Source organism: Gossypium hirsutum, chromosome D06 (assembly GCF_007990345.1).
Source record: "Gossypium hirsutum isolate 1008001.06 chromosome D06, Gossypium_hirsutum_v2.1, whole genome shotgun sequence".
Classification (NCBI taxonomy): domain Eukaryota; kingdom Viridiplantae; phylum Streptophyta; class Magnoliopsida; order Malvales; family Malvaceae; genus Gossypium; species Gossypium hirsutum.
In genome coordinates, this window is record NC_053442.1 from 65,213,703 (window position 1) to 65,239,627 (window position 25,925).

The 25,925-nt window shown below is 33.7% G+C and overlaps 3 protein-coding genes and 1 pseudogene across 5 annotated transcripts; 2 read left to right on the forward strand and 2 right to left on the reverse strand.

The window, feature by feature from the left end:
- Positions 1 to 1,854: 1,854 nt before the first annotated feature.
- On the reverse strand, positions 1,855 to 4,465 carry LOC107960287 (pollen receptor-like kinase 3; annotated as a pseudogene).
- A 4,760-nt stretch (positions 4,466 to 9,225) lies between these two features.
- Positions 9,226 to 14,855, forward strand: LOC121218664 (oligouridylate-binding protein 1B). Of its 2 annotated transcripts, XM_041096248.1 has the most exons (13): positions 9,226 to 9,506; positions 10,669 to 10,730; positions 11,091 to 11,193; positions 11,366 to 11,442; positions 11,519 to 11,580; positions 11,683 to 11,770; positions 11,929 to 12,004; positions 12,122 to 12,152; positions 12,492 to 12,611; positions 12,715 to 12,800; positions 13,029 to 13,205; positions 14,301 to 14,605; positions 14,722 to 14,855. In XM_041096248.1, the coding sequence occupies exons 1-12, from the start codon at positions 9,405 to 9,407 to the stop codon at positions 14,583 to 14,585; spliced, it is 1,269 nt and encodes a 422-aa protein (XP_040952182.1). In that variant the 5' UTR covers positions 9,226 to 9,404; the 3' UTR covers positions 14,586 to 14,605; positions 14,722 to 14,855. The 2 variants fall into 2 exon arrangements, with proteins under 2 accessions (XP_040952182.1, XP_040952181.1); XM_041096247.1 differs by having other exon boundaries at positions 14,301 to 14,855.
- Positions 14,856 to 17,286: 2,431 nt separating this feature from the next.
- LOC121218665 (protein FLUORESCENT IN BLUE LIGHT, chloroplastic) lies at positions 17,287 to 20,458 on the reverse strand. Of its 2 annotated transcripts, none has more exons than XM_041096249.1 (5): positions 20,259 to 20,398; positions 19,557 to 19,762; positions 18,818 to 18,980; positions 18,062 to 18,382; positions 17,287 to 17,650 (listed from the first exon to the last, which is right to left on the reverse strand). In XM_041096249.1, the coding sequence occupies exons 2-5, from the start codon at positions 19,740 to 19,742 to the stop codon at positions 17,448 to 17,450; spliced, it is 873 nt and encodes a 290-aa protein (XP_040952183.1). In that variant the 5' UTR covers positions 19,743 to 19,762; positions 20,259 to 20,398; the 3' UTR covers positions 17,287 to 17,447. The 2 variants fall into 2 exon arrangements, with proteins under 2 accessions (XP_040952183.1, XP_040952184.1); XM_041096250.1 differs by having other exon boundaries at positions 17,366 to 17,650; positions 19,549 to 19,762; positions 20,259 to 20,458.
- Positions 20,459 to 22,527: 2,069 nt separating this feature from the next.
- LOC107960284 (uncharacterized) lies at positions 22,528 to 25,825 on the forward strand. Its single transcript, XM_016896597.2, has 4 exons — positions 22,528 to 22,757; positions 23,190 to 23,768; positions 24,849 to 25,193; positions 25,390 to 25,825. Exons 1-4 carry the CDS (start codon positions 22,677 to 22,679, stop codon positions 25,663 to 25,665), a joined length of 1,281 nt encoding a protein of 426 aa, XP_016752086.2. The 5' UTR covers positions 22,528 to 22,676; the 3' UTR covers positions 25,666 to 25,825.
- The last annotated feature ends 100 nt before the right edge of the window (positions 25,826 to 25,925 follow it).

The window sequence follows — 25,925 nt, forward strand, 5'->3', positions numbered from 1 at the left end:
CGGTGATTTGAAGGAGGAAATCTATATGACTCAGCCAGATGGATACAGGGTTGCTGGTAAAGAAAATTGGGTTTGTAAACTTAGCAAATCGTTGTACGGATTGAAACAATCTCCGAGACAATGGTACAAACGATTTGACAGGTTCATGAAGGACCAGAAGTACAAAAGAAGCAAATACGATCATTGTGTGTATTTGCGCAAGCTTCAAGATAGTTCCTACATCTACTTACTCTTGTATGTTGATGATATGTTGATTGTAGCAAAGAGCCAAATGGAGATTGATAGACTGAAGGCTCAGTTGAGAAAAGAGTTTGAGATTAAGGATTTAGGGGAAGCCAAGAAGATTCTCGGCATGGAAATAACTCTGAATAGAAAGAGGGACAAACTTTGGCTGTCACAAAAATAGTATTTGGAGAAGGTACTACAACGTTTCAGTATGTCTGAAGGTACAAAACCTATAAGTACCCCACTTGCTCCTCATTTTAAACTGAGTAACCAATTGTCTCCAACGACTAAGGAAGAACGAGAGTACATGGCAAAAGTCCCATATGCAAATGCAGTTGGAAGCTTGATGTATGCAATGGTATGTACGAGACCAGATATTTCACAGGCTGTTAGTGTTGTTAGCAGGTACATGCATGATCCGGGAAGGGGTCATTGGCAAGCTGTGAAATGGATTCTGCGGTATCTCCAAAATACCATAGATGTCGGATTGGCATTCGAGCGGGATGAATCACTTGGTCAATGCATAGTTGGATATTGTGATTCTAATTATGCAGGTGATTTGGATAAGCGACGGTCTACAACTGGCTATTTGTTTACTTTAGCAAAAGCGCCAGTTAGTTGGAAATCTACCTTACAGTCCACAGTGGCTTTGTCTACAATAGAGGCAGAGTATATGGCAATTACAGAGGCTGTGAAGGAAGCAATTTGGCTTCACGGATTGCTTAAAGACTTGGAAGTTGGTCAGAAACAACTTAAGGTATATTCTGACAGTCAGAGTGCTATTCATTTAGCAAAGAATCAAGTCTTTCATGCACGAACGAAGCACATAGACGTTCGCTATCACTTTGTACGGGAAATTCTCGAAGAAGAGGAGATACTTCTCCAAAAGATTCACACTACGGAGAATCCTGCAGATATGCTGACTAAGGTGGTTACAAGGGCCAAGTTTGAACATTGTTTAGACTTGATCAATGTCCGACACATTTGATATGGCGTCGTTGGCGCAAATTTGAAGACACTATTGAAGTTTGTGTTATGAGAAGATGTTCGAAGATGTGGAATATCGCCAAGGTGGAGATTTGTTGAATATTGGCAATATCCCACATTAGGAAAAGATAGAAAGGGAGGGGGTTTGGTTTGTTATATATAGAACCCCTCCCCCTTAGGTTTCATCATCCCAAAAATCTCATTTTGAAAATCCAAGTAGCTAATTGTAACTTGGTGTTGATCTTCTCTTTTGTAATATTTCTAGCGGAAATATTAATTTGGTAGTGTGACTACCAAATTAATATTTACCAAATTAATATTTCCGCTAGAAATATTACAAAAGAGAAGATCAACACCAAGTTACAATTAGCTACTTGGATTTTCAAAATGAGATTTTTGGGATGATGAAACCTAAGGGGGAGGGGTTCTATATATAACAAACCAAACCCCCTCCCTTTCTATCTTTTCCTAATGTAGGATATTGCCAATATTCAACATTTAATCCAGCAGGTTTAAGTGTTACTATTTGAGTTAAGACTAAAAGTGATCAATTCATAGAATACAATGACTAAATTTGATCAAATAAAAGTATAAAAATTAAATCCACAACTTTCGTATACGTACTAATAGTAGAATTTAACCTTTTTTTCAAACATGTTCATTTTTACTCATGTACATCAATGGCCTTACAAAAAAGCATTGTAGAAAGCCACTTGCAACTCATTTTTCACTGTGGGAACTATATGCATACAATCATCCTAAGGTAAAAAAAATTAATCTTTACATTGGTTTGTGCCTGTAATTGCTTTGTAGCCCAATAAATTATCACCCCGTCTCGATGGCGGCTTGATTGATCTTCGAAAATTTTTCTAATCCTATGTATCATCGTTTGCGTGCTCACACGTTGCTTTCTTGGATGCTAGACAAGTCGCTGTTTGATTTTGCATCACCAACTTCATCTTGAACAGACGGTGAAACTTGGATTGTTATAGCTTGAGGATCAGACTCCGACTCGGAGGTGTCGTTGTCTACTCGTATTTCTTGTATCATTTTAATGGCTTTTTTCAAGTCTAACCTCTCGTCTGGGCTTGCTTGCGTGCAAAGCGAGCCTACTTGAAGGAGTTTCTCCATTTCTTGAAGCGATTTTGAGCCACTAGCGATCTCTGGATCAAATAGATTGGCTTGCTTCCCTTCGTAAGTTGTCGTTGTCACCCAATGGACTACATCGATTCCACCTTCACCGTTGTCGAGATATTGAGAAGGGAATTTCCCTGTAAGGATCTCGAGAATGATGATTCCTAAGCAATATACATCACTTTTATGACATACTTTTCCATGTTGTATAGCTTCAGGGGTCTTGTAAGCAATTAGGGTTTTGGCCCCTTCGGTGCTTACCACCGAACAAAACCCGTACTCCGAAAGCAACGGTTGGTTATCTGGACCAAGCAGAACATTGCTCGATTTAAGATTTCCATGAGGCACATCAATAGAAGCAAGTTCAACGTGAATATAATCAAGTCCCTCGGCGATTCCTTGTACTATATTTAGTCTCGTAGGCCAATCAAGTGCAGAAGATGATGTTTCGTGATCACCTAGAGAAATTGTATGCATTTTTCATCAGAATCCATGGATGACGATAAAGTATTGCAAACAAATATATATGAAGTTTTCTCATACCGTGTAATAGGTAAAGCAAGCTGCCATTGGCGATGTAATCGTAAACGAAAAGCTTTTCTTCGACCCGGTAATGGTAAGCCAAAGGTGTCAAAACATTAGGATGTTTAAGCTTCCCAAGCCTTTTAGCCATTACATCAAACTCATCTTTACCTATTGAATTCATCTCTTTGGTCCTTTTCACAACCACGGCAAAACCGTTCGACATTGTGGCCTTATACGACGACCCGAGCCCACTGTTTCCTAGTACTTGGGCCGTTGCTTTCATCAAACTTGGCAAACCAAAGACACCCTATTCGTCATTCACCATAACTAGCTCGGGCACCGCACCACCACGGACCATCCCATGGTAATTACCAGGCCAAGCCTGATGGCTCGCGGTCTTCTGACCTACTTCTCTGATGGTAGCCGGCAACGAAACTTGGATTTCAACTGGCTCATTGGATCTTCCCCTTTCGACGGCAGCAGCCCCGGGGGCACTCTTTCGCTTCTTTCCTCTCCATTTCATTACAAAGAAGATAATCATTGCTAGAAGCATAACACCTAACGTTATTACAGCAGCAATGATCTTCTTAATGTCGTCTTTATCGTCTCGTCCGCAATCAATCCCTATTTGTGATCGACAAAGACCTGGATTCCCTGCAAATGCATTTCCTTTGAATTTCGATAAACTCGAAGGAATCTCCCCCTCGAGTTTATTGTTCGATAAATTGATGGAAATCAAATTTTGCTTATGAAAATCCGGGATTTCCCCGGAAAATTGATTATTCTCGAGGCGTAAATAGATAAGACGGGAAAGTTTAGACAAAGAATCCGGGATTTTCCCGGAAAATTTATTATCCGACAACCAAACTTTCTTCAACGATCTCATTCCGGCGAAAAAATCTGACGGGATTTCACCGGAAAACTTGTTTTTTGACAAGAACAAAGATTTCAAATAACCCAAACGATTGATTTCCGGTATGTTTCCGGTGAAAGAATTGTTTATAACACTAAAAGATCTCAATTCTTTAATCAAAAGCAAAGCATCAATGTCGATTTTCCCTGATAATCCCATCCCTTCAAGGCGTAAACCCATTAATATCCCATTAAAACAAAGTAAACCTTTCCAATGACCCTCTTTATTACAAGGTGCAGAATCAGGGTTCCAAGAATCAAGAGCGCCACCACCGGCATTGTCGAAAGATTCCTTAAGCTTCAACAGAGCTTGGGAATCCGACACTGCACACACCAATCTCAACAACAACAATAACAATGAAACAAAGAGAAATGGTCTGAAAAACCTTAAAGAAGTAACAATGGCGGCCATTACTTGAACCAAAAGCAAACACAGTGAAGCTTTGGGGTTGTTTTGAACAATGAAATCTCGGTGTTATAACTGTTGGAAACACTTGTTTTGATGATTTCTAGTGTTCCTTTTGATTGTCGTAGGGTGGTGGTGTTCATGGTGGTCGGATTGTTTTTGCCTGGTGCTTTTTTTTGAAAAGAAAAGGCTTAGAAACAGGGAAATGGCCTGAATTTTGAACAAGTCAAGCTGTGAAAAAACAAAGAACCCATTATTCACGCTAATATGTATGGATTGAAATGATGATCATTGCTCAAAAACTGGGGAATTTTTTTTGCCTATACTTTCTGCAGTAAAATAGTGTCTCCTTTGACTTTCATAAGACAATTCACTTCGTACAGGTTTTCATGATATAACATGCACGGGCGAATGTAGGCGCGTGGTGGCAGGGGCCTGCACCCCTAAAATTGAAAATTTTCTATTTTAACCCTTTAAAATTTTTAAAATTTTAAATTAGTAAAGGTCAAATTATAATTTGGCCCCCTTAAAATGATAAAATTTTAATTTAATCTTTTAAAAATTACATTTTTACATTCATAAAAATTACAATTTAATTTTGGCCCCCTTAAAAAAATTTTCTGACTTCACCCCTGATAACATGCCAGATAAATTATTTAATCAATAGATAATTATTTTTTTTTTAAAAGAAGGCTTAATACATCATGGTGCTTCAGTTTGACACTTCTTTTTTTAATGTGGTACAAATGTTATTTTTTGATCCAATATGGTACATGTATTTAACAAAAGTAGTACATTGTGGTACTTGAACGTAATAATATTGTTTTTTTAGTGTTTAATTCGAGTTTTATAGTTGATTTGATGAAAGTTTCTAATTAGCTAATAATATTAGGAATTAACCTTTCATCAAATCAACCCTAAAACAGGAATTAAATATAAAAAAGTTAAGACACTTAGTATCAAAATATGTAATTTTTATCAAATACAGGTAATAAACTAAACAAAAAAATAACACAAATATTATTTTAAGAAAAAGTATCAAACTCGGATACTAAATAATATGTTAAACCTTAAATAAGAAAAAAAGCTTTTTGATGCCTAGACTTTAGCTATGTTGGTCTTAGTAAATCCAAAAGCTTTATTATTTAGAATAATATTAAAAGCAATGTCATATTAAATATTTTTAAATTAAATTTAACTAAAATTTTTATTCATTAAAAATTAACAAAAAAAGTCTGGGAATTGTTGACAATGATGTTTAATTTGGATTCGACCGAACTAGTTGATTGAATTGGAAATTCAAGCGGGATACAAAAATGAAGAAAACCATTAGATCAGTTGATCTAGGAATTGATACAAATTGGTTAAACCAACAAAAAAATCGATTGAATCGAATTTTTGAAATTTTAAAATATTTTTTTATTTTAATAATTCATTTAATTGAATCGATTTGACCAATAATTCGATTTTGAAAACCTTGATTGTTCACAATTTTCTCCATTGCGTGAGGAGTAACTAAGACTTTAAGTTGCCCAAATTGTATGAGCAAATGGACAAAAAAATAAAAATAGTAGTCCGTATACATTAGAAAAAAGAGTAAAATGGTAATTTTTATAATAGTTGACATTAGTTTAAAACGCGACATGGTATGTTCACCTAATTGATCCATTATAGCAGAGGGGTCAATTGCTCAAGCCAAACAACCCCGTGGGCATGCAGTGATTTTGATCCAAAGCTTGCACTCTCTCGGTCGATTGATACTTCCTTGATCAGGGGCGAAGCCAGAACAATTTTTTAGGAGGGCCGAATAAAATTTCAATTTTTTATAGTCTATATCTTTATAAATTTTAAAGGATTAAATTGATTTTTTATAATTTTAGGGGGGCAAAGTATAATTTTACCTTTACTAATTTAAAATTTTTAAAAAAATTTAAGGGCTTAAATAGTAATTTTATATTTTAGAGGGGCCGGGCTCCTGCCAGCCCCCTTAGATTCGCCACTGTCCCTAATCATCAAAACACAACCAAAACAAACCATAATACAACATAAAAACTAAAAACACACACCGTAGTGTCGTATGCTACAAATGGCAGTTGATTCCCCGATTAGATTGAAGAAACGAGCTCTCGACAAAATCTTTCGAGCCTCAATTGATGGTGGGACAGTAACAAGAAAATCCTGCTAACGAGAGTTGATCATGGTGGCTCAGTCCGAAGGTCCACCTGAAAAGTGAGAGAGATTGGACAAAAATATAAGCCTGATGAAAATAGGCTTGGACAAAAAAATAAAGCTCGTTTTCTAAATGGGTCATGTCTTGAGTAAGTTTTTTTTTTGCCCTGACAGGGCTAGCCCCAAATTTACAAAAAAAAAATGTTGTTGTTTTGCTGCCATTGATTTTAATGTTTTTAGTGTATTTTATATATATTATATTTTTTAAATTTAATTTTTTATAAAAAACTAATATAACAAATTTTAATACGGATGGGTCAAGTTGGGCTCGAGTTTTAACATTTTTATTTGAATTGGGCTTGGACAAAATTTTAGGCCCATTTTTTAGGCTGGATTGGACACAAACCTAAAAAATGGGCTTAGAATTGTTGCCTTGCTCAACCTAATTCGGCTCATGATCAACTCTAGTGCTAACCATAATGTTTTTAGTGTATTTTACGTATTATACACATGAAACTTGAATTGTAGTTCATATGTATACATGCAACTTTGATTTCGGTTCAATCTTACACATTAAAGAAATAAATACATACATTTATTTCCATATTAGATTAATATAACTTTTTGTGTATGCAATATATCAATGTAAAATGGTAATAATCCGATTATATTATTAAGGGTAAACTACCAAAATAGTCACTTTTGTTTGGCTCAGGTTACGTTTTAGTCACTTATGTTATCACGTTGTAACATTTTAGTCATTGAGCCGTTAGTTTCTGTTAACGGTGTAACAGTAAACTGATGTGGCACGTTAAATCATTATTTCAAACAAAAATTCTAGGTTAATTTATACAATCGGTCCTCATATTTTTTCGTTTGTAGCAATTTAAATTTTTTCTTTTATGTTTTTTTAACTTTCTTTCTTTTCCATTCTCTTATGCTTCTCCCTTTGTTTTCCTCCCTTCTCTATTTCTTTCAACGTAGTTTTTCTATGTTTTATTTTTTGAACAATTTAATTTTTTCGAGTGAGGCGAGCTTGTAGACTAGTTACAAATGGAAAGCTTAGAAAAACTATGTTAAAAGAAATGAAGAATGGAGGAAAATAGAGGGAGAAACATAAGAGAATAGAAAAAAAAGTTAGAAGAAATTTTTTTTTAAATTGTTGAAAATGAAAAAATATAGGAACTAATTGTAGAATTTAACCTAAAATTTTCGTTTGAAATAATGATTTAACATGCCACATCAACTTACCTTTACACCATTGTCGACAATTAACGACTCAGTGACTAAAATGTTACAACACCATAACGTAAGTGACTAAAACGTAACATTTCAGATATAAGTGACTAAAATGTAACCTGAGTCAAACAAAAGTGACTATTTTAATAATTTATCCTATTATTAAGGATTTTTGAAAATTGAATCAAATCACGAAATCAAAATTTATATATGATATTACATATTACGTTTAAAATTCATGTATAATTTTGAAATTTTTTTTTTTTTTTTGATATTATAATTCTAATAAATCATACCTACCGACAGCAAAAAGAAAAAGTTTCAAGAAACATTCGTACGCACGTGGCATCTTCTGGTTCATTATTGCCAAACACAAGTAACATTGAAAGGTGATCTTTTCCTTTCCGTCAATGATAATTTACTGTGCGAATTATTTTTATTAAATTTAATTATAAATATATATAAATATTAATATAATTTTTAATTCTAGATTAACGATAATTCGGTCCAAAAAATGGACCCATAAAAATTAAATTTTACATGAAAATAGAAGTCCAAGACATGAAAAAAAAAATTATAAGTTTAAAACATAATCGTATCATCAGTTGGATCAAGAATCAATCCGTATATCGACTTGAATAAATAATTGGACTGATTTTGAATTGGGTTGTGAGCGAATCGTGCGGAATCGATTGAACTAAACTAAAGAACCGATTGAATCAATTACATTGGTTTTTCTCTATTTTAATATATTATTTTTTATTTTATGATTCTTAATAATTTATTTAATTAAAATCGGACCAAAAGATTGAATCAGTCGAACTGAGAATTGATAGTTTGATTGGTTCAATCATTGATCCGATTTTAAAAACATTGGTATAAATTTAATTAAATTTTTATACAATTCCTATGAATTTTTAATCCATAATTTATCAAGGATGTTTGGACTGGGAGCCGATTAGGGTATCTGTTCGAAAAATGACATTGAATCGATTGGGTGAGGAATTACTGGTTGAATCAACTAAAAAACCAATTGAATTGACGATTGAACTGAATTTTTTTTCAATGTATATATTTTTAAATAATTTTTTATTAACTTGATCAATTTAATTAAAATTGGACCGAACGATTGAATCGATCGAATTGAGAACCGATAGTTTGACTGGTTTAATCATTAATTCGATTTTAAAAACATTGGTATAAAATTAATAATTTTTTGTGCAATTCGTATGAATTTTTTATTCAGAATTTATCAAGAATGTTTGGATTGGGAATTGACTAGAGTACCGGTCCAAAGAATGACATTGAATCGATTGAGCGAGAAATTGGTACGGGCCGGTTGAATCAACTAAAAAACCAATTGAATTGATTGATTGATCTCAAATTTTTTTTAAAAATATATAATTTAAAATTTTTAATAATTTTTTTATAAATTTTAAAAAATAGATACAATATTATTTCAATTAAATATTTATTTGTTTCTGTAATTATTGATTGATCTAGTACTGGAATTTAATTCAATTTAATGATGAAATTATATGTAATTAAACAAATATTGGTTGTGATTAGTGCAAAAATTTCCCAATTTAGTAATAAGCCACTTTGATTAGACCACACACATAGCTAACACCCAACTTAAAAGGCCTCATTTATTTTCTATCGGTTTTATTATTTTCTCTCACTTTCTCGAGGCCCTTTACAGTTGAACCCTATCGAAGGAGGAAAAAAAAGGTAATTTTCTCGGATACCAAACAACCCGATTAATTTTCCCTGGAAAATCGCCTTGTAAAAGAAAATTAGACGGAAAATGCAGCACCAGAGGCTGAAGCAACAGCAACAAGCCTTGATGCAACAAGCTCTTATCCAACAACAGTCTCTTTATCACCCAGGCATCTTAGCTCCTCCTCAGGTTTTCCACTCTTTTGAATCTCTTATCTATTTAATGAGTTTTTGATCCGGTCTTTAGGAATGATTTGTTGGATTTGGCGAAATCGTGTTTTGATCTTCGAGCTCGTGTTGATCTTCGAGCTCGTGTTTTTTTTTTTGTAATTTGACTGGTGGAGCTAGGGTTAGTTGGGGGAATTGAATGCGATGATGATTTAGCTTTTGAGAAACAAGCTTCCTTTTTTTTTTCTATTGGTGTTGCTTGAATTCGGTGGATTTTGCTTCCATTTTTGTTTCTTTCAGCTCTTTGAATGCATTATTGATCGGAAAGTTGGATTTTTGCTTTGTTTCTGGAACTTAAAAGAAGTCTTTGTCTTTGATTTCTTAATATTTTTAGATTTTCATCATTGATTGAAGTTCTGATGTTATTTCTCTTATATGATGTTGCAATTGGCAAGCTAGTAAGTTTTGCTTGTGTTTTTATTCTCATTTATTTGTGTTTCTCACTACTTTTGGTTTTGTATGTAACTTACTGCTGATCCAAATCTTAAAGTTGTTTTGCAAATATTGAGAAATGATTGAATGTGGTTTAGTACCCAATTCCATCTCTCTTGTACTACCAATCCTTCTATGTTTCTATCTTGATCTTTTGCTTGCAAATATTGGGTAAAAATTGACAATTTCTTTCTTTCTTCCGCTCTTTCTTATTTCAAGTGTTAGAGCAGAAAACATGGTTCCTGAGTTTCATTTTGGGACTCTTTAGGTTTACGTTGCTGGGATATAACAGCATGAAGCAAATTTATGAAGTATAGGGTACTTCCAATATATTTGATTCTTTCAAAGTTACATTTAGGGTAGACAACACAATTCTGCTAATGTTCTTTCATTTAGATGAGGTGAAATATTTTGGTCTGGTTGTCACCAAAAAAACCAATATTTTTTTTTGGCTTTAAGTTGAAAGTGTTTTCAAAGAGGTTGGAGAAGTGATGCACTTGTTTCTGATGGTTGTAGTTAGCATCTCGTTTGTTTTTTATAGGTTGAGTGTTGGGATACCTTCAAAAATCCGTCTTCTTTCCAGGATTTGAATGCTTTAGAGTTGAGTTAGGTGGGAAGGGACATTTTGTACATCACTTCTTTGTTTTCCCCTTTCTATTTTTCTATTTTTTTTTCACTTTTTTATTTTGCAGATAGAGCCAATCCCAAGTGGAAATCTGCCTCCTGGTTTTGATCCAAGTACTTGCCGCAGTGTGTGAGTGTTTGCCTAGATGTTTTTACTTTTTTTTTTAATTTCCTTTTTATTCTTTTGCTTTTTGTGTGTGTCTTATTTCCCTTTCTTGACTAAGCAACTTCCCTAGTCATTTTTATGCTTATAAGTATACACATTGGAGACACTTTCCTTCATTAATCTGGTGATTGAAAATGTCATTGCTACCTTAATGCTAAATTCTGAGCTATTATCTGTTTTATTTGATGGTTGAATAGTTTTGGGAATGTAATAGATAGTTTTTATGTTCTGTGCTCTTTCTAACAACTCAGAAAGTTACTTATGGCCATTTATTTTTTTTTTCTTTTTTTTTAAACTTCTAGCTTTTATTTTGAGAAACTGCAGGTATGTTGGAAACATCCATACACAAGTGACTGAACCACTACTCCAAGAGGTTTTTGCAAGTACCGGTCCCGTTGAAGGCTGCAAGCTTGTCAGAAAGGAAAAGGTATTGTTTTCAAAATAGTATCCTCTTTATATGCATGTGTATATATCTGGAACTGTGAGGATGCTCTAATTGTGCAATGGTTAACTTTCTTTACTTAGTTTTCTCCCTTTTCCTTTAGCCTATTGATTTCCATATGATTGGCATGCCTTTTGTTCTCACTCTACTTATGCAGTCATCATATGGATTTATCCACTACTTCGACCGCAGATCAGCTGCTCTTGCCATATTATCTCTAAATGGAAGGCATTTGTAAGTATTGATTTTTAGTTTTTTCCCTCTTACTTTATTTTGATCGTGCTTTTACCTCATATCATGTAATCTGCAGATTTGGACAGCCTATCAAGGTCAATTGGGCATATGCTAGTGGTCAGAGAGAGGATACATCAGGTTTGTGCATGTTTTTGTTTGCAAAGTTTTGCTCTGATATAGTTATGATGTGCTGGCAATTATTTTATAATCTACTTTTTGATACTATCATGATTGGTGCAGGACACTTTAACATTTTTGTTGGGGATCTCAGTCCTGAGGTTACTGATGCAATGCTGTTTGCGTGCTTTTCTGTCTATCCTAGTTGTTCGTAAGCATCTTTTACTTTGGTATTGATTTTAGTAAATGCATAAACTTTCAGGAAAACCTATTTGTTAGTAAACCTTGATTCCTGTATTCATGTTGCTTAAAGTAGTGATCAATCAGTGTCACAGTGAATAACAAAGCTGATACCTTTACTGATTGCAGGGATGCGAGGGTAATGTGGGATCAGAAAACTGGGCGTTCAAGAGGATTTGGGTTTGTTTCATTTCGCAACCAGCAGGTACTGTTGCTTGGTTAAGTTTCTGGTGGCTTTTTGTGTTTCTCAGTCTTCCTTGATAATGTTCTTCCTTGATAATGTTCTTTCATCTATTGATATCAACTTTTTTTATCTGTCCAGGATGCACAAAGTGCAATTAACGACTTAACTGGTAAGATTTATGTTCTTTGCTCAATAAATGTACTTCTTTATCTTATTGAGCACAGCTTTAGCTCATCAAATAAGCTGTGATTTTTAGTGTATTTCATAACTTGCATGCTTTGAAGTAATCTTATTTTTTCTGAAAAAGATTTTCCTCTCTTTTTAGTCTGTTATTCTTTCACGATTTTTTCTGCAATCACCTTGTTTGTAGCATCAGTTTATTAAATTTTTGCGGCTGAGCTTGCTGAATTGTAGTTAGCACTAATTTTTGAACAAACCTCGACTTGTATAGATTGCTATTAGTTGTTATTGCAGTAAAAATCATACGAGCTTTGATTTAATTATATAGGAAAATGGCTTGGCAGTCGACAAATTCGTTGTAACTGGGCGACAAAGGGTGTCAGTAGCAGTGATGACAAGCAGAGCTCTGATGCCAAAAGCGTGGTAGAACTAACCAATGGCTCATCAGGTGTGTTTATTGAAGCTTTAAAATCAAACATTCACATTTTTATTGTTTCACTAAATTTGTGCCAAATATGAAATAAACTTACATATATTAGCGTGGGATGCAGAGGACGGTAAAGAGACGACCAATAATGAGGCTCCTGAGAGTAATCCTCAATATACTACGGTTTATGTCGGCAATCTTGCTCCAGAGGCAAGTAACCATAAAGATCTTCAGAACTCTTTCTAATAAAGTTTTCAACCAATGATGATATGAGCTTGAACCGGCTATCCGTATTTGGACCTCAAGAACTCCCATGTTCTAATACGGTTACCAGTGCTTGCAAGAGTTGGCCTTGTGTTCTGCAAACTCCAGTTAACTTTGTACCGTAAAGGAACATGTTAAGTTCTCAAATAAAACCAATTATTTTTATTCCTGCAGGTCACTCAAGTAGAACTCCACTATCACTTCCATGCTCTTGGTGCTGGGGTGATTGAGGAGGTCCGTGTCCAGCGTGATAAAGGCTTTGGCTTTGTGAGATACGGTACTCATGCTGAGGCAGCTTTGGCTATTCAACTGGGGAACACACACTCATTTCTATGTGGCAAGCAAATTAAGGTTTACTCTCTTCTTTTACTTAAAATTTGACTTCCTTTTCTATCTCAGAGATGTGACCCTTTTTTCCCTGGAAATTACAATCATGATCTATCATTACTTCCATATATCACCGAAAACTAACTGAAATGTCAAACTAATAAATCAGGACGCATTTGGCAAAACTTCAACTAGACTAAATCTGGATAACTCCAATATAAAAACCTAACTCACACTTGGGGAGGCTTGAGCCTGTTATCTCAAAATTGCCTCTTTGCTGTTAAATCAGGGCCCCATCAGCTATTTCAAAAAGGGTAAACCGCTTTTTGGAGCTTGAACTTGACAACAACTCTCACATTGGGGCTTGAACCTTTTTTTTTTTTTGACCAAGTTAGTCCTTGAACTTGGCTATTGTTCCCACATTGGGGCTTGAATATTAGGGTTTTCAAGGAAATATCATGAACTAACTTGGACAAAAAAAAAGTTCAGACCCCAATATTGGAACTGGGAACAATTGCCAAGTTGAGAAACTAAATTGGAAAAAAAAGTTCAGGCCTCAATGTGGGAACAATTACCAAGTTTAGGGACAAACTTGGACAAAAACAAAATTTAGGCCCCAATGTGAAATTAGTTGCCAAGTTTAGGCCCTAAAAAGTAATTTAACCTTTTGAGAAATATAACCATCTGAAGTAATGTGCATGTTTGAAGTCTTTGGAGGAAGATGTTCAAAAAATTCTTTGATAGGTTTTATGTTTATTGAATCTTTTACCCTTAAGTATGCTAGAATGAGCCATGGAATGAGTTCTATTATTGCCTAGGAGTCAAATTTTCATTAGATTCATTTTCTCTAATCTAAATTCTTTTAGTTGCAACTGTTGTCTATGTTGCTCAGATTCTTCATTTTCTTGAGGTACTCATGCCCAACACACGTGTTTGAACCGATATGACCTCCAAAGATCTTTCAAATACTTTTAAAAACTTAGAAGAATTTTATTATAACTGTGTTAGATACATACCAGAAACCTGAGTTTGAGTAGCATAAGTTGTAGTTACAACTTCATTCAAAATTTAATCCCTTGGATAATTGGAAATTTACATTATTAATTTGTTTTTGTGTAGTGTTCTTGGGGCAGCAAGCCTACACCACCTGGGACAAGTTCAAACCCCCTTCCCCCACCTGCTGCCACACCTTTAGCCGGTCTTTCTGCCACTGACCTTTTAGCTTACGAGCGACAACTAGCCATGAACAAAATGGGTGGTGTTCATGCACTAATGCACCCTCAAGGACAACACCCTCTCAAACAAGCGGCAATGGGAGTCGGTGCTGCTGGAGCAAGCCAAGCCATATATGACGGTGGATTCCAGAACGTGGCGGCTGCCCAGCAACTAATGTACTATCAGTGATCAAAACTAGAGTTTGTGTGGTAATTATATATATCCTTAATTTCCTGGCATTTGCAGGTTTTATTTGAGTTCTAAAGAAAAAAAAACATTTAGGAGGCTTTTTAATGTGTTTATCCTTTTTTTCTCTTTTTTTTAGGAGCGAGATTGCTTTGCGCCCTGCTTTTATTTATATATATATATATAGCATGCATATGTGTTTGCCTGATTGTATCAATCTCACATATTTCTTGATATTATTTTGAGTTCTAAACGGCTATGAAGCTTTTTTAATGTATTTCTCCCAATGAGTGTGTATATAATTTTCTGATATATATTCCATATGGTTCCCAATGAGTATGTGTGTGTGTGTATAAGCAATGCTTGGCCCGTAATAGTAGTTTGTAATTTTGTTTGAGTTCTGTATTTGTAAAGGTTAAATTCTGGTATTAGTGCCTGTAATTTGGGAAAGTTGTGGATTTAGTTTTTATATTTTAATTTGATCAATTTCAGTCTTTTTATTTTTCAAATTGGTCAATTTTATGTCTTATACTTTTCAAATTTTATTCCTAACCCAAACGGTAGCAAATACGTTCAATTATTGTTGTATTATTTGTATAGTTGTAGATTTAGTTCATGTTTTACAGTTGGATAATTTTAAGCATGCGCTTTTCGAATTTTGAAATTTTAATCTCGACACAAATGACAGATGTTAAATCATTAATTGAACTTTTAAGTAACATATGAAAATAATAAACTGATATGATGATAATATGTTTAGTGTAGACCTGTCCATGGGCCGGGCGGCCCAGCTTGGCCCGACGGTCCGCCCGGAATATGAGAGGGTTCGGGTAAAAATATAGGTTCGAAATATGGGCTTGGGCAAAAAAATGAGGCCCGTTTAAAAAACGGACTGGGCCTCGAGCACTATTTTTTTGGCCCGGGCCGGGCCGGCCCGAATATAATAAATATATATTTTTTATTTTATTTTTTAATTTTAAAATACTTTTTTTATTTTTTTATTTTTAAAATAATTTTTAATGTTTATTTTAAAAATGGGCCGGGGCGGGCTCGGGCTTATGATATTTTTCCCGGGCTGGGCCTAGGCAAAATTTTAGGCCATATTTCAGGCCTAGCCCGGGCCTAGGAGGCGGGCCAAAAAATTTTGGGCTCGGCCCATGGACAGGTCTAGTTTACTGCATTAAATTTTGGAATTAGTAGGTAAGAATTTATATTTTAAAATTTGAAAAAGTACAAAATTAAAAATTACGAAACTAAAGTATAGAGATTAAATTCATAATTAAAATAGACTAGTATCAAAATTAACCATATCTAAATTGGCAAACTTTATTTAGTTTAAGGATACCAACAAATTTGAATATGTTAATTTGCTTTAAAATTCAAAATTATCAAAATTTTCATAATTGATCAGGTGATCGGATCAATCAGGTCATCGATTTGTTTGGCTTAATTAAATAAATTATTAAAAATTAAAACAAATTTTGACTCAATCGCCCAAGTCAACTTATTCGTATCAATTCTCAAATCAATTCTTAAATCAATTGGAACTAGTTCTTATGTCAATTTTTGGTTAAACAGATTGATTTGATCCGATTCAAATATTATTGAAATTAGTTTATTATTTGAATATGAAATAATAAATTATCCATTGAATATTTGAATTTGTTAAATATCAACAAGTAACAAATATAAAACTATTTTTTAATTAAAATTTTATTTTATTTAAAAAATTAAAGCAACACATTTAGATATCCAAACCTGAATATGTTATTCACAAAGTAAAATAAATTCGGTTATTTATTATTTGAATTTGCATCCATAATAGAAATATTAGGATTAAAAATTGCATTCATTTGATTTTTTTTAATATAATTAGAATATTTAATTTTAAATGTTATTTGAATTTAAAATATCTGAATCTACAAAAAAAAAAAAGTTGAATATGTAATACTATTTCGTACTATACATTGCCATTCTAATTTATTCCGTTCCTTTTTTTTTAATTTTGTATAAAATGTTATTTCTATTTAATAATCATATATATATTATTTAAAAAAACTATATTTTTATTTATTAAAAATTTTAAATATAAATAATATTTACATTTATATAAATTACATCGTATATAAAAATAAAACTAAGGGACTGGTAAAATTAGAAAACAAAATCGAGTTGAATGATATTCGAACTTCAAATATTTAACCGTTGGATCGGATTTGATCATTAAAACTCAACCTCGACTTATTTTTTAAATGGATTTATTGCTTTTGTCTAACTTCATCTTTAGACCTAATATTTTTATCTAAGCCCTCTAAAATAATCCTCTCATCCCCTCAAATATTGTCCAAGAACTTGAATCTAGACAAACATGGGTAAAAGTATCATCCATGCCCTTGTAGTATAAGTCAGATTGCATTTTGTCTTCTTTGCTCGAAAAATAGGCATTTATCCATTTAAACTATTAGAAACTGATGTGACTGATGAAATAATCTGGCAATGACAGATGACATACCATTTGTACCTCATGCTGACGTACAATGATCATTTCTTAATAGTAAAAATGGATAAAAATTTATAACAAAAAAATCAATTTGCTCTTCGATCGTGCAAGAACTAATTTACCCATTTTTTGAGTAGAGGAGATAAATGCAATTTAACTCATAGTATAAGGATCTCCATGGTATTTTTACCACAAACGAGCAGATTACGAGAAGTATCATGCACTGTTACCCAGATTTAAGCATGATTATCTGTTACGTGCATGTATACGACAAGGATCGATATATGTTGAACACGGATACTTCAGAAAAAGAAAATGAAGAGTCGAAATGTGTACAGCTAATTTGGAATCTCTAAGTTGCTTTATCAGTCTTTTTCTAACCTAGCAATATATTTATCATAGAATTTACCTGCTTTTTCGAGGTCTCCGAGCTCGGTGTAACAATCGGCAATCGCTCCGTAAGCTTCCATGTTTCCTGATTCCTCTCTTTCTCGATCGGAGATTGCTAAAACCATCGAATGGTATTTAATGGCGTCTCGATATTTGCCTTGCCTTTGCAATGAAGCACCTAAATAAACCAAAACTCATGTTTAGACTTCAATGTATACTCCAAGTCCCTGGTATGTTATCGTGGTGCTATGCCAGAGGCAGACCGAAATGGTCTCTTAGGGAGCCTTGATCAACCAAAATTTTGAAAATTTTTAATTGTTCCCTTGAAATTGTTTTCAAAAATTCTCATTAAACTCCTAAAACTTTTAAAAAATTTATTAGACCCCCCAAAACTTAACCTCAGTATCCACCACTATGCTATGCTATTACCAATGATGGTATTTTTCGTTAACGAATATATGGTTCTCGTTGGCACGATCTTTTGAGATTGAGATGATGACCAACGACCTAATGGAGCAAGTGGTTGAGGCTCCTTGTTGGCACATTAAGGACAAAGGTTTAAACGATGGATAAACCGAGAGATACATACCTAAACCCCGAGCAGCCTTTTTCTCCTCGATAGGATCTTTTAGACTCTTAGCAAGCTCCAAGGCTGTTTGAAACTTGAGAAAAGCCTTCTCGTGTTCTTGATTCCTTAAAAAGTTCTTCCCACTCTTCAAACAAGAAATCAACTCTTCTTTTCTTGGATCCACGATTATGTCCTCTTCCGATATTCTACCGACAACGGGAGCGTAACTCAGTGTGGGAGCATATGACTCTATCTTTGCCTGCCTCTTTAGAGCGGCATTGATTTGGCGCAGCTGCTCGTTCAGTCGCCGTAGTTCCCCTTTCCTTTGCCGTGCAAGCAATCCTAAGGTACAAATTGTGGATCATCAACGAAAAAACAGTTTAAGCAAAATGGTTTTCTTGTTTGAACAACGAAATACCAATAGCAGAATTGTGTTTTGTATGTCATTTTCAAAGCAGTCAAAGTTGTATTACCGACGAGAAGAAAAGTCGATAAAAAAAGGGTAAACTATACCTTAGGTCACTAAACTATTAGTAAGTTTACGTTTTGGTCACTAAACTTAAAAAAGTTACAAATGGTTGCTGAACTATTCTAAAGTTTTTATTCAATGGCTTAAATGAAAACTTTTGAATAATTCAGTAATTTAAATGAAAACTTTCAAATAATTCAATGATTATTTTATAAATTTTTGAAGTTAAGTGATTAAAACGTAATCTTACTAACCGTTTAGCAACTTTAAGTATAGCTTACCCTAAAAAAAATTACAGAGACATGTACCTCCCACTGTCGCACCAATAAGGGCTACAAATAGAAGTAAAGGCATGTTGAAAATCGAGTTATCCGCTTCACATGCTTCCGCCACGGCTTTGAAAGGAGCCGTATATATAAAGATGTTAGTAGCAAGAAATGCCGTCACCGGAACTCTTAACTGTTTACCTCCCTGCCCCAACACCAGCGGCAACCATTTAAAAAAGTTTAAAAGGCATAGGCATATAAATACACATATACGGTAAAAGTCTCATAGAGGCCCCTGTACTAGAAGCTGGATTGCATTTTGCTCTCTCTACTTAAAAAATGAGCAAATTAGTCTTTATATATCAGATCAAAGAACAAACTAATTCTTTTGTTAAAAATTTCATCAATTTCTACTATTAAAAACAGATTCGTGTACATCAACATGAGATACACATGGCATGTCATGTGTCATTGCTCGATTGTTTTATTAGCCACGTCAGTTTTTAATAGTACAAATGGACAAATGGATGGAATTTTTAATAAAAATGATCAATTTACTCTTGATCTAACCTACATAGATTAATTTTTCTATTTTTTAAGTAAAGGGGACAAAATGCAATCTAATTCGCTTCCATGATACATTTACGACACATATACACACATATATACATTCATATTGAAATAAGCTTAAAATACGAAGCTAACTAGCTCGATCTTTTATACCATGATTCAAAACTAATGATAATAGTAAAAAAGCTGCCTAGAGGACTCACCATCGTACCTCAAGAGCAGCTAAATGTTGTGCAAATTCATTGTAATGCAATGAAATACGATCCGAGACCCGATCTCCGACTGACTCTTGGAGATGGGGTAAATACCGTTCACCCGTTTCTCGGAATAGACGATGAATCTCAACCGGCTCATTAACATCTTTGAAGGATGATCCAAAATTTTCCACTTTACACATAAAAGATGACAGCTTCTTCCCTGTTTTAAAATCATCAATTTTTTTAAGGATAAAACAGATGAACATGGCATATAACTAAATTAAAAACAACCCCAAAAGCTTACATTGTATCATCATGATAGTTTATTCCACCACTAATTCAATTCTATTAGTTTCAATCCATTGTTTAGCTAATTCTTCAAAAAACCAATTTTCAAAACCTTAAATTTATTTCCAATTTTGCATAAAAAAATCATATTTTTTTCAAGGACAAAACACATGAAACACGAAATATAGCTGAATAAAACGACCCCAGAAGCTTACATTTCAATGCCTCCAAATTTATCCCAATTTTGCATCAAAAATTCAATTTTTTTAAGGATAAAACAATGAAATATGAAATATAGCTAAATTAAAAGAACCCCAAAGTTTACATTACAGCAAAAATAAAACACTCACAGAAAAGTTTTTCTTTTTAAGAAAATAAAAGAAAAACTACTTAAAAAATGGGAAAAGAAAAAGTGATGGAGCACTAACCGTGAAATTGGGGTTTGGTGAATAAGCCTGGAGGAGTAAGAAAGCAAGAGGCAATGGATTATCATGGATGCCATTGCTTTGGATAAAAAGTTTTACATTCGATAAAATTAAACGCAGTGTTTTATTATTACGTAACGTGTTGAGAGCAATGAAAGACAGATATGACCTTTTGTCAACATCACACTTACGCCATTTGGGTCGAGTTACCTGTTCAAACTAAAATATTTATTTAAATTCGAAATTTAAGAAAATTTAAATAAAAATATTAAATTTTAAAAATGGTTTTTGACAAAAGAAATAGCTTGAGTAGTTAGAGTTATTAATTGAGTCGAATTCGAATAGCTCGCGAGTAGAATTGTTCATGAGTCGGGACACTCGATCTGTCCCGAAGACCTCCCTATAGGCTCAAAATATGAGCTTAGACAAAAAAAAAAAAACAAGACTCGTCTTCTAAATGGGTCAGGCCTTAAGTAAGATTTTTTGGCCCAAACCCAGCCCAACCCGGATACATGTCTATTTAAATTTTGTTGGAAAACATATGTTTCAATATTTTTAATGTATTTTCAATTTGTTGAGAAACATTTGTTTTAATTTTTTTGTGTATTTGATATATTATATTTTTTAAATTTATTTTATATTATAAAATAAGTTTTTTTAAAAACTAATATGGGCTAAGTCCGAGTTTAACATCTATAATCTAGGTTGAGCTTTAATAAAAATTTAGGTCCATTTTTTAGATCGGGCCAGGCTTTAGCCTATCCATTGGGCCTAAAATTTTGTTAGGGTCCGATTCATGGACAAGCTAATTGAGATTTTCATTTTAATATATTTCAGGGTAGAGGTCCACTTACATACGTTCAAAACTAAAGTTATTTTGTACTCTTTCATATATCTTTGTATGATTAATATTTTAATATCAAACCATTGGAACTATCGATATAATTGTACTTGTCATGCATGTAAATTTTCGAATTGATCCAATATCTCTATCGTATCGATATACAATACTCAATATATTAATATATTTAATATTTTTTTACAAAGAACAAATAGTAGTGAATTTTTAATTTATATCAAATTTGACATGTATGATCAATAATAATAAAATATTAAATTTAACGGTTAAATTATTAAAATATTATTTTTAGAAACATATACAAAATGGTGTAAAACTAAGTAGTTTTACATCGGTGTAAATGGATTCCTTATTAGAGGTGTTCATGGGCCGGGCCGGGATGGGTTTGGGCCGGGCTCATAAAATTTTTGGCCCGCATACTAGGCCCGGGCCTAGCCCAAAATATGGGCCTAAAATTTTGTCCAGGATCGGCCCGATAAAATATTCTTAGGCCCGACCCGGCCCATTTTTTTAAATAAACACCAATTTTTAAAAATATAAAAAAATATTTTAAAAATATAAAAAAATATTTTTTATTATATATTCGGGCTGGGCCACCCAGCCCATGAACACCTCTATTCCTCATCTATATTTTATATAAAATATAATTTTATCATTATTATATCGAGAGAGCTTATGTACGATCAAGATTAATTAAGTTTGAGTTTGAATATAAAAAATGATAAACCAGCTTAATCGATTCGAGTTTGAGTAGTTCGATTATGTCTTGAACTAAGCTCATACTTAAAAATTGATGTTCAAATGAGTTCGGGTATCAATATTCAAATTCCCAGTTGAGCTCGAGCTTACTAGTATTCAAACTTGGCTCTATTACACTTCTACTCGTAAAACGACTTAATATATACTATAGATTTTTAATTAGAACAACATTCTTTTAGAAAAGGAAAAAAAAAGTATAAAAATTATTCTTAACTTAAATGCACATAATTTTCAAGGTAAATGTACTGGAAAGGTCCGTCTATTATAAACATCTGATCAAATTAGTTCCACTACTATTAAATGAATAAACTCAATCCCTATAGTATTAAATAGAATCAAATGAAGTTAAATTAAAATAGAATTAATATTTACTGTATAGCAGAGTTAATATTTTTAAAGTTTTTATAGTTCTGCAATTCAAAAATATAAATTTCAAGATATTTTTTAGATATTTTTTTATATAGTAAAGATTAACTCTATTATAATTTGGACTTATTTGATTCTTTTAAACCGTATAAAAATTAAAATCCATTTAATAATAAAGAGACTAATTTGATCAAATCCCTATAATATAGGGACCTCCGAGAAATTTTGACCAAAATTTAATATCATCGTTATCATATTAATAATTATTTTAATATTTTCACTTTACTAAAATAACTTATTTATTGCATATAAGACTCTTCGTTTTTATTTAAATTTGAGTTCAGAAACATATATATATAACCTTTCAGATTTCCGCCCAATATTATTTCCCCGCCAATATCCTAAACCCTCTTTCCCCATTTGATTCGCCGGTGAATATGTATCGTGGCCGCGGTTGTACCACTCGCGGCGGCCGGCCCTTCTATCGCGGAGGTTATTCCGATCAGAGTAGCAACCCCGTAAGTTCCTTCTCTAACTTTACCAATTACTCCTTTTTTTTACCTTTTTTTTTGGTAAATTACTTGAAAAAGGGTTTAGTTCTTACTAATAATTGGAGGCGCTCAGGTTGCTAAGTTTGAAGAAATTTTCTTATTCACCGATATTAAATTTAATTTATATAATTAAAATTTAATTATAAAGAAAGTAGATTTGTCGAGCATGTTTATCGTTGTTACAAAAGTATTAATAAACTTTAAAAATTTTTGGTTAATTATGAGTTTTTTTTTATAATGGAATCTTTTGTTTTAACTACGAAATCATGATTTTTTTTTCTATGTATGGATGGTGCTAATGCTTTTGGCAGATTTTTTTCGTATTGATGTTTGGAATTAGGTCATAAGTGATGAAAAAGTGTTTTTTTTTCTTCTTTTAAAATAACTTTGATTACTTAGGATTATGGAATGTCTGAAAGCCGAGGAAGGCGATCACCGTGGAGCGGGTCAAGGCATTCTAACCATGAGAATGCTGCCGTTTATAGGCCGAGAATGCCGTTGCCTGTCGGATCTGGATTACGAGGGCAAAATGATACACTTGAAACCCAAGGCACCTCAGATGCTTTATCTCATTGCTCGAGTTCTATGGGCTTAAACCCTAGTGTGGAAGGAGAAAAGATTGAACTTTCCTTAGTTGAGGTGACTGAGAGTTGTGCTGTATCTTTACTGCATCATGATCTTTCCCACAACGTTAACATCTCCGGCTCAGTAGACAAGTCTGAACCGTCCCAAGAAAGGAGTCCCCCCCAAAGTAGTTCAGGTATTGATGATTTGAATCAAGTCAAGTGCCAAGCTGTGATCGAGCCTTTTGACATTTGCTTGCCCAAAATCGGAACTCCCATCATGCTTAAACCGTCTTTGCTTGTAAAGAACAGAGAAAAGAGGAACGAAATCAAACGATCGGCAGAAGGTCAAATAGGAAATGTATTGAGACCCGGGATGGTGCTTCTAAAGAAATATCTGTCTTTAGGTGATCAGGTGAGGCTTGCCCTATATATGTTTTTAAAGAATTCTCTTGATAATTGCCACCATGCCTCCAATTTAATCATGCATCTTATGTTTATGTTAATGAGAGTCAGGTGCAAGTGTCGGTTATGACTTTGGGTCCATACATTAGAAATAGTAATTTCCCCATGTTGTGTAAAACCCGCACTGAAAAAATGGAAAAAAGAAAATTTTCTCCTATCAAGAACCTTTTTTGTAAAATCGCGTCTACTAATACAATAAGTTTATATTCCAACACGGAGCCAAAAGGACTACATACAGGATGGGTAGAAGAAGTTGTGATGATTGGCTTGATCCATGCTCCGAAACCGTGGTATATAGGATAGAAAAGAATACACCAATCCTAAGGATCCATAAATAGGATTAATTATGGACCCAGGAGAAATTTTGAGTTGTATTTAGTCTTTTATTTTTGTATTTAAGATCTTGTATATCTAGATAAAAATATATCTATCAAAATATAGACAATAGAATTGGCTCAATCCTTTTAGTAGAAGATTGGGCTGAGTTTAATTGCAATTAAACAAACCGATAGTAATTACTGGATTACAAAGTATCCATCGCTTCGAATTCAAACTTGATTTATCAAGCTGGTTTATCTAATTTATCCACTGCGTCGAATTTAAATTTGATTGCCTCTTATACTTCACAAGCAGCAGCTAGTTCAGGACTCTATTTGCTAGCCTCGCGGATAATGTATGGTCAGATTTTTTAAAAATTTCTTCTTTTTATGTATTTCGAGAGTCTTTAAGAGGTCATATCTTCATACCCCACATGTTGGACATAGGTGCTTTTAAGAAAAATGAAATGTCGAAGCAACATGGTCTTATTCAAGTAAAGCTTGTCTAAGCTACGGTTCTCATGGCTTTAATAACCATGATGGAACTTGCAGCAACCAAAGGTACCCGTATCAAACACTCAAGTCTAAGTAACCGAGGTTGTTGGTGTTTTCTATATGTTTTAAAGTGAATTCTTACCATGTTATAAAAAGTTGATTGCAACCGAGGCTTCAATCTCTGTTAATTTACTTTGCATCCTCGTATATGTGTCTAGGTCAAAATTGTAAGAGCTTGTCGAGCTCTGGGTTTGGGTTCAGGAGGTTTCTATCAACCAGGCTACCGTGATGGAGCGAAGTTGCATTTGAAAATGATGTGCCTTGGTAAAAACTGGGATCCTGAGACAGGTAATTATGGAGATCTTCGACCAATTGACCGTGCTGTTCCCCCTGGTATTCCTCGCGAATTCTTTCAGTTAGTTGAGAAGGTGATAAAAGATTCACATTCTCTTGTACAACTAAAGACCAAGGCTAGCCATGTAGAACACATTCTCCCATCGATGAAACCAAATATCTGTATTGTGAATTTCTACTCGGCAAGCGGTCGACTGGGTCTCCATCAGGTCTGCTCTTTTAAACCATTTTTTTATCGTAGAAAGTCCTTGCCGGTATCCAACTCTTTCAGTTTTAATCGAATCACAATGAGTTTTATTGTGCTGGACAATCATTTCTCTAGGATGGCTTAAATTTAATTTTACTCCCCCATTTGGAGTATATCCTTTCCATCTCGACTGAAAGCTCGGGTTGTGTTGTTTGCAGGATAAGGATGAAAGTCCGGAAAGTCTACATAAAGGATTACCTGTGATATCCTTTTCCATTGGCGATGCAGCAGAATTTTTATACAGTGACCAAAGGGAAGTCGACAAGGCTGAAAAGGTTGAACTTGAATCTGGTGATGTGCTTGTATTTGGTGGGAGCTCTAGACTCATCTTTCATGGCGTGACTGCAATTAAGCAAAAAACTGCACCCGGGAGTCTCTTGGAGGAAACGAACCTCCGTCCAGGTCGTTTAAATCTAACTTTTAGAGAGTATTAAAATCCTGTATAGACATTTGAGCTACAATCAGTCTTTCTAGGTATGATCTTTTATGCAACCGACTCTTCTAATCTAAAAAGAAGAAATATCTAAGGTTATTTATCATGTGTGATTTCTGTATGAATTTGTGCCTAACAGTAAAAGAAACATGCTTTGGATACGTTGAATTGGACAGTTCTACGAGTTCAAGTCTTATTCCATGTTGATGATCTGCCATAATCTGAGACCCCATTTTTCTGATGCCCTGTTTTGGCAGCCAA

Coding starts and splice junctions, on each gene's coding strand:
- LOC121218664 (XM_041096247.1), top strand. CDS start 9,405: ATGCAGCACCAGAGGCTGAAGCAACAGCAACAAGCCTTGATGCAACAA. Junction 12,153..12,491: donor TGCAATTAACGACTTAACTG/GTAAGATTTATG, acceptor TTAATTATATAG/GAAAATGGCTTGGCAGTCGA. Junction 12,612..12,714: donor ACTAACCAATGGCTCATCAG/GTGTGTTTATTG, acceptor CGTGGGATGCAG/AGGACGGTAAAGAGACGACC.
- LOC121218665 (XM_041096249.1), bottom strand. CDS start 19,742: ATGTGTAAAGTGGAAAATTTTGGATCATCCTTCAAAGATGTTAATGAG. Junction 18,383..18,817: donor TATTGGTGCGACAGTGGGAG/GTACATGTCTCT, acceptor TTTGTACCTTAG/GATTGCTTGCACGGCAAAGG. Junction 17,651..18,061: donor AAAGGCTGCTCGGGGTTTAG/GTATGTATCTCT, acceptor TGGTTTATTTAG/GTGCTTCATTGCAAAGGCAA.
- LOC107960284 (XM_016896597.2), top strand. CDS start 22,677: ATGTATCGTGGCCGCGGTTGTACCACTCGCGGCGGCCGGCCCTTCTAT. Junction 22,758..23,189: donor CCGATCAGAGTAGCAACCCC/GTAAGTTCCTTC, acceptor TTGATTACTTAG/GATTATGGAATGTCTGAAAG. Junction 25,194..25,389: donor GTCGACTGGGTCTCCATCAG/GTCTGCTCTTTT, acceptor TGTTGTTTGCAG/GATAAGGATGAAAGTCCGGA.